Source organism: Lactuca sativa, chromosome 3 (genome assembly GCF_002870075.4).
Source record: "Lactuca sativa cultivar Salinas chromosome 3, Lsat_Salinas_v11, whole genome shotgun sequence".
Taxonomy (NCBI): domain Eukaryota; kingdom Viridiplantae; phylum Streptophyta; class Magnoliopsida; order Asterales; family Asteraceae; genus Lactuca; species Lactuca sativa.
This window is the reverse complement of record NC_056625.2, coordinates 47,612,704-47,620,867: the sequence shown is the minus strand read 5'-3', so window position 1 is coordinate 47,620,867 and position 8,164 is coordinate 47,612,704. Positions and strand designations below refer to the sequence as shown.

At 35.0% G+C, this 8,164-nt stretch overlaps 1 protein-coding gene across 1 annotated transcript; it reads left to right on the top strand.

The window, feature by feature from the left end:
- The first annotated feature begins 3,463 nt into the window (after positions 1-3,463).
- On the top strand, positions 3,464-7,896 carry LOC111884417 (G-type lectin S-receptor-like serine/threonine-protein kinase At4g27290). Its single transcript, XM_023880746.3, has 7 exons — positions 3,464-4,906; positions 6,007-6,138; positions 6,263-6,420; positions 6,536-6,746; positions 6,837-7,074; positions 7,198-7,348; positions 7,451-7,896. The coding sequence occupies exons 1-7, from the start codon at positions 3,619-3,621 to the stop codon at positions 7,736-7,738; spliced, it is 2,466 nt and encodes an 821-aa protein (XP_023736514.1). The 5' UTR covers positions 3,464-3,618; the 3' UTR covers positions 7,739-7,896.
- Positions 7,897-8,164: the final 268 nt, after the last annotated feature.

Genomic DNA, 8,164 nt, shown 5'->3' with positions numbered 1-8,164 from the left:
GAGTGTTGTGTTTTATCATGGGGAGTGTGAAATGTTGTGTTTTTAAGTTGGAGCAAGCATTTAACTATCTATCTTGTTTCTGGTTGTGTCCGGTCATGTTTCGTCTGATGATGCGTCGGTGACAGTATGGACTGTGGAAGAGTTGTGTGTTGCAGAATGGTATGGCTCTTGTGGTTTTGGAAAGTTTTAAGTAGGATATTGACTTGGTTCTTACAGGTCAGTGGGATGATGGTAGTGTGTCGATAGGCCCACTAGGTGCTGGTCGAGATTCTTCATGTTTGTGGTTGGGTGATGGCAAGAATGGTGAGGAACCGTGAGCTTCTCATTCCAATGGTTGGATGGTATCATGAAATTTCATGAGCTATCATGGGTTTCACTTTAGTGAGTTAGGATGGAAGCTGGCTAGTGGAGGCTTGTCTGTTGGTTTTTTAGTGGTGTGACATGGGTTGGTGTTTGAGCAGTATAGTGTTGTCACTGGTTGCTCAATTACCGACAGACTGGATCGGGCAGTTGTAGGATCACTTATTTGAAAAGTCATGATTGTATATTGGTAGTTCATTACTGGTTTTCTTCCTTGTGGATCCAAGTTCATTTTTGATAACGTTTCGTGTGAGCTAATTTACCAGTGATGCGGGTGATTATAAGTCTTTTGGATGTTTTGGTACTCATTACCTAAGCTCTTTTAGGATCTTTTGTGTCACATGATATTTTTTATTGACCATGGTTTCGCTCGAGAGAGAAGTTGGTTAGTCACGACTTATCAAGAAGTTAGGTGTGTAATTAAGATCTTTTGATCATGATTTCTGAATTTTGGACGGGCTGGTCAAACCCGCTATTGTTTTGTTTAGATGAAGGAATTTTAAAGCGAAGTGGATGTGTGGGATAAGTTAGCAGTTGCTTGTTTATATTTCCCCCTTACAACTGTATGAGAGGTTGTCAGCCTCAACTGTTGGTAGTGGATTTAATTCTTCAAATTTCAGTAGGACGTCGTAAGTTCGGGGAGATCTGGTTGGATCAGATTTATGAGTTTTTCGTCAGCATGGTTGATGTATGAGAGTGACCTTGTCTGTGATGTGTTGGTATTCGTTCTTTGAAAGGTTGCATAATTCTGGGTAAGGGTCGTTTCGGCTTTTTGGTTTTGAGGAAGTGGTTGTATATTGCATGTTCCAGTGCTGCATCCGACATGATTTTGACCTTTGGGAGTTTCCGCCCGGGTTTGGCATACACATTTGGTTTTTTTGGAAATCCTTGTGATTTTAGTTGCAGTTAGGGGCATTCAAAGTGACGTCCGCTCGTGTAAGAAGGAAATGGACTTGGAACAACCCACAAGAGGATTAAGAGGGTTTTTAAGAGTAATTTGTAAGGGAAAATTTCGAGGGCGGAATCTAATTTAAGTGGGGAGAGTTGTAACACCCGTTTCCTAGAATTTATCAACTAAAGAGTTAACGGGATCAAAGATGGGGTTTTTGGAGAAAACCCTATGCCACGACGTGGGACATAGGTTACCAAGAAGTGGCCATAGTTGTATAAAATGTTCATCAATTTTGTGCGCCATAACGTGAGAAGCTTATGGTCACGACGTGGTGGCATCCTGAATGCTTAACCATAATTTCGAGGTTTGTGCCTCTATTGAAGGGAAGTGAGGGCTAGTTTTTGCACACCCTCAGCCTCATCACCTCCCTTTCACCCTACAAGAAACCCTAGCCTACATTTTAACATTGTAAGCTCTTTGTGGTGATTTTAGCCCCTTAAATAAGAATAAGGTGTTATTGGCGCATTGTTTCAGCTAGCAAACCTCTCCATCATCATCTTGTGCCATTTATGGACTTTCAAAAGTCCTTAAGATCTTACATTCTTATTATATCATGCAAGATCTTGGTTTCTACCCACTTTTCTCCTCGTTTGGGTTGAGTTGAGTGCATGGATTCCATAAAGTTAGCAACTTTGTGGATCATTGAGGTCCCTTGGTAGAGATATGTTCCAGATCCAATATTTGTTGGTGTAGTGAGCTCCATGCATGAGATCTTGGTTTTATTTCTCCATTTTGAATTCGTTTGAGTGCTAGACTTTCATTGGACATGCATGACAGAAAATCATCGATATTTATGTTATATTAGACATTAGGAAGCTTTCTGGAGTGTATGAGTTGGTGGTGTAATGGATTGAGTGTTCCAAAATTTGTTGAGTGACCAATTTATTTTTTTGTTTTGTACATGTAAGAGTTCCGAAATATAAGAGCTTTTTTGCAGAGTTTATTTATTTATTTATTTCATGTCATTGCCACATCCCCAAACAACAAAGCTTAAATATACCTATAATAGAATAGAAGAGGGTTTTTATATGTGATACATCAAAGTTATTTATACTATTATTTTTTCTTTTTAATATAAGTTCGCTAATTATATTTGGTTTAATATATATGAGGTCCACCGTAATAGTTGAAGAAGCTCAATGAAGAGCTTGTTAATTAACAAGATTAGTAAAAAGCTGGGTTGAAAGGCTTCCACAATAGGAAGACAAGTTTTTGAAAATGAAAAAGCTATGAAAAAACTCACATATGCTCTAACTTCTTCTCCCTAAATCATATTTTAATTTACCTTCTTTATTATATTTAATTTTAATATTTTTATTTCTTTTACTAATTATTTAATTCTATCATTTATTTAATAATATTTCATTTATAAAATTTATAACGATTATATAATGTGTTCAATTCCTTTTATTTTTATAATTATACCGATTTAATGATGGGTTTTGTATATATTTTAAATAAGCGAGACTAAATTATAATGAGTTAAATTTATAAAAAAGCCATTCAGTGAAGTTAATCATTTAAGAATGATTAATTAAATATTCTTTTATTTTTTTGTTCCTATAAATCCTCCTACCTAATTAAATAGTGACATGTGTAACATTTAATGTCCATTTAATAAAATTTTAGTATATTAATATGGCATATGTCTTGATTTAATTTGATAGGAAGATTTGTAGGAACAAAATTATGAAGATATTTAATTTCTCACTTAATTATTGGTTAAAATTGGTGGAAATATGATGTAACCATAGTTTTAAGTCGTAACATTTATTGGAGAATGGAGATGCATTAAAGTAACGGGCATGGCACACCATCATTATTTATTATAAAGAAACTGAAACAAAATCTAGTGAACCATCGATCATCATCATACAAAAACAAACCATTTATTTATTATGAAAAAATAAAATAAAGACTCATCATTTCATAAACCTTATTATATCATCATGATTAGTCGTTGACTTAGAATTGCATTAGTGATTTAGAAATACCCAAATATTTAATAGCATGATTGGTCCATGATCTATATTAATAAAATTAAAGCATTTTACATATTAAAACTATATGACATATTTAGTGGTAAATTTTATAATAAGCATATCGGACAAATGAGAATAGACGTCCTTTCAATTAAAGTCAACATGGGAATCAAGTTCCTCTCTTAGATACATATGACCACTAGCTAGAATGTATAATCTGATGCATACCAGTATACTCGCTAAATTCAAATATTAACGTGCAAGAATTTCGCAATCTACACATCTAAGTCTCCCACACCCACCATTTTCAACACACATCAATTAATGGAGGTATATCCTACCCTTGTCTTATTATCCGGTACCATATTCTTTTTCTTGTCATGTTCTGCAGCGGTAGATACAATATCTGCAAATCAACCAATCAAAGATGGCAGCACCATTGTTTCAGATGGTGAGACGTATGAGCTGGGGTTTTTTAGCCCCAGAAAGTCCAAGAATCGTTACCTCGGGATATGGTACAAGAAGATCTCAACTTGTACGATCGTGTGGGTTGCTAACAGGGAAACGCCAATCAGCATTGCATCTGCCGTGTTCGAACTCAGTAGAGAAGGAACTCTGCTGATTCTTAGTGGTGATAATTATACTAATACCGTGATCTGGTCATCCGATTCGGTGGCATCTGTCAATGTAATTAATCCCGTGGCACAGCTTCTGGACAGCGGAAATCTTGTGGTGTGGGATGAAAATAGCACCAAAGAAAATCCCATCTGGCAAAGCTTCGACTATCCTGGTAACACGTTGCTACCAGGAATGAAACTAGGGAAGGATTTGGTAAAAGAAAGAGAGAGGTATTTAACATCATGGCAGAGCCCTGATGATCCTTCTATTGGTGTGTATAAATACTGGTTAGACACAAATGGCTATCCACAAATATTTGAGCGAAAAGGTTCTGTTGAACACTCCAGGCTTGGACCATGGAATGGTCTTGGGTTCCGCGGCCTTCCTATCGAAAACACGAATCCAATTTATTCCGTAGAGTTTGTTGTCAACCAGAACGAATTGTATTATAGATATAAACTTAAGAGTTCAGTTATTCAAAGGATAATCGTGATGTGGGATGGCATCATACTGCACTTGAATTGGATCGAGCGAACACAGGAATGGGTCACGTATCAGAATATAGTAGTTGATAGTTGTAGTCGTTATGGACCATGTGGTCCTTATGGGATCTGTGCTCACATTAGATCTCCCCCTTGCAGTTGTATGGAAGGTTTTGAAGTAAAAGTCCCTGAAGAATGGAATGCAGGAGATTGGTCGAGTGGGTGTCAACGTAAAAAGCCTTTGGATTGTGGGATTGGTGGGGATCATGGCTTCCAGAAAATTTCAGGTGTGAAGTTTCCAGACACAAGACGTTCATGGTACAACCTGAGCATGTCCCTTGGAGAATGTGAGATGGCTTGCATGAAGAATTGCTCTTGTACAGCTTATGCAAATTTAGATATCAGAAACGGAGGAAGTGGATGTTTGCTATGGTTTGGCGAACTAATGGACATGAGACAGTATGATGAAAATCAACATCTTTATATAAGAATGGCAACCACCGAGTTATCAGGTATACACAATTTGATTTATATTAACAGCCAAATGACTTGAGCACCTTGAATGTTTCACTTAAATTAGCGTAAGTAGTGAAAGTACATAGTGTGCATAAACCTAGGGATGCGTTTATTAAATAAAAAAACGAATATGAACACAAATTACCGTTTATTTAGTTAAAGGAATGAAATTGAACAATGATCTTATTCGTTTATTTATGTTGTTGAACATTTGTTTATGTTGTTTGTTTATTTCATTTGTTTAAATTTATTTATGTTCATAAATGTTTAATTGTTTTTTATTACTTTACTATATTATATTTTGTTTATGTTTATATATGTTCAATTGTGTTTATTCATCTATATTCGTTTATTTGTGTTGTTCGCCAACATTAACAAAAAAATATAAAAAAGATAAGTTGTTAAATGAACAAACATGAAAAAGAAAATATGTTTTTTTATCCATTCATGTTGGTTTTTTTTTCAGTTAACTTAAACAAACAGACATGAACTTTATAGTAATAGAAACCTAGAAACTTGTCATCTAACATTAATAGTAAAAGTAGTTCATCAACTATGGATATTAACATTTATGTATCTTTATTATTTCTAGTTATATCTTCTATTGTCTAAACTGCATACATAGGATAAAGATTTAAATGAGATTTCTTAGAAAACGGAAAAAGTTGGATATCGTTGACCAAACTTTCCCATATTTCCGGAAAGATAATGAAGAAAATAATAATATGTGTCATCTACCATCGTATGGATCAACCAGTTTTGTGCCATTTATACGGTAAAGTATTTTTGTGATATATATATATATATATATATATATATATATATATATATATATATATATATATATATATATATATATATATATATATATATATATAGAGAGAGAGAGAGAGAGAGAGAGAGAGAGAGATACACACAACTAGAATGGTTCATGTTCGTCAACTTTTGTGGATTTTCATGTGATCTTCTGATCATAAAAAATATACACTGTTTATCATAGTCATATGCTACATGTCTGAATGTATTTGGTTTTGAATGCTTCAACCGATTGTCTTTTGATTGCAAACAAACTAATTATTGTATTCATTAACGAAAGGCCAATCAAGATTTAACAAGAAGAAGAGAATACTTACTTTGGTGTTGTCAGTTTTGTCAACTGTACTGCTTCTATCTACAATAGTGTATGCCTTTAAAAAGAAAAGGAAAAGGCGCCAAAAGAAAGGACGAGGTAACACAAGTCATTTTTTATGTTTCTAGAAATGAAACCTTGCCAATTACAACTTTGTATGCGTATGATTTTTGGCAGATTCGTGAAATGAAGAGAACTTGGAAATGATTTTATGATATTGTAGGAAACCGTACACATAACGCTCATAAGGATCATTCCAGCCTTCAGAGCGAAAACCTTGACGAGTTACCTTCTTTTAGCATGCATGAAATCTCTATGGCTACCGATGACTTCAACATTGACAACAAGATTGGAGAAGGTGGTTTTGGTCCAGTTTACAAGGTAACTCATTGATGCTTTCGAATAATATGTAATATGCATTAGTATCAAGAATGGAATCTTGATATAAAATCTACAATAATATTAGGATCTTGAATTCCAACCTTGTTTCTTTTAGGGTTTATTGAAAAACGGACAAGTAATAGCTGTTAAGCGACTCTCAAAAACATCCAACCAGGGGCTTGATGAATTCAAGAATGAGGTCATTTGTATTGCCAAACTTCAACATCGCAATCTTGTGAAGCTCCTTGGATACTGCATTCATGGAAATGAAAAAATTCTGATTTATGAATACATGGATAACCAAAGCTTGGACTCATTTCTATTTGGTTTGATTCTCTATACTTCTCACTTCATACTTGTAACAACGATATCAGGTTTGTTGGACATGCATATGCTAAATAATTTATATTGAGCAGATGAAATTAGACGTTCAATGCTTGATTGGCCTCAACGTTTTGGCATTATCCATGGTATAGCTCGAGGTATTCTTTATCTACATCAAGACTCCCGCCTCCAAATTATCCATAGAGATCTCAAGGCAGCTAATATCTTGTTGGACAGCGAAATGAATCCAAAAATATCTGACTTTGGCCTTGCTCGAAAGTTTGTTGGACAGGATGGCATGGCTAGAACAAAGAAGGTGGTTGGAACATAGTAAGAATTTTTAAACATGGCCCCATAGATTTTTGCACCATGTCTTGCCCCCAAAAAAAGGAAAAATACAAACAAACACAATACTTTGTTTCCTATATGTTTAATAGTTCAACTTGGTTACAGTGGTTACATTCCTCCCGAGTATGCAATACATGGACGTTTCTCAATAAAGTCAGATGTATTTAGCTTTGGTGTAATTATGTTGGAGATAGTGTGTGGAAAGAAAAACAGAGGGTTCTCTCATGAAGGTCATAGTGATAATCTTCTTGGACATGTAAGTTAAATTGGTAAATTATTCCTCACCATCTGGAGCAAAAACTAGTGTTTTCTTTAACATCACCCTTTAGCAAACTTATATAAGTTCGGTTCCATAAAGGCATGGAGACTCTATAGAGAAGACAAGTCCATTGAAGTCATGTGTGCATCTTTACGCAACTCATGTGTGGTCCCTGAAGTCTTACGATCAATACATGTTGGGTTATTGTGCGTGCAACATCATGCCGAAGATAGGCCCACTATGTTATCAGTTGTTTTGATGTTGATTAGTGAGAGTACACTGCCTCCACCTAAAAAACCAGCTTTTTTCAATGAAGACAGTTACCCTGAAGTTGTGTCCGTTTCATCACAAGAGGAATATATGATAACACTATTGTATGCTAGATAGAAAGCATGTGATTATGTATGATGTAAAATTAATTGTGGACACTTCTATTCATCCCCTTCATTACTTGCTTTAGTTTTCTCCTTTCCACATTGTAATCATGGATTCCATGAATTTAACTGTTCAAATAAGTGTTTAAGATAGTAGCATGATAGGGCTTTAATGGTTCTTGATGTGACTTTTATCTAGCTACCTAATTAGGTAATCTCTATGTATATAAGTTTAGGGTTAATACTCATTATCAAATGTTATATTTCTTTATGGATTTTTGGTTCATTCATACGGTATCAGAGTCATAGTCTTGGCCCAATTGGGACCTTAGCTGACCATGGAGACGAACATAGGAGAAATGAACCCTTTGTTAAGGAGTTCTTGAAGTTAATACATAAGTTCTTGCATTTCGGTAGGGTCAAGTTAGTTAGGTGCTCG

What these genes read in the sequence shown, in the direction of transcription:
- LOC111884417 (XM_023880746.3), top strand. Translation starts at nt 3,619, where the DNA reads ATGGAGGTATATCCTACCCTTGTCTTATTATCCGGTACCATATTCTTT. An exon ending in GCGCCAAAAGAAAGGACGAG is followed by an intron (nt 6,139 to 6,262) that starts GTAACACAAGTC and finishes ATGATATTGTAG; the next exon opens with GAAACCGTACACATAACGCT. An exon ending in GTTTTGGTCCAGTTTACAAG is followed by an intron (nt 6,421 to 6,535) that starts GTAACTCATTGA and finishes TGTTTCTTTTAG; the next exon opens with GGTTTATTGAAAAACGGACA.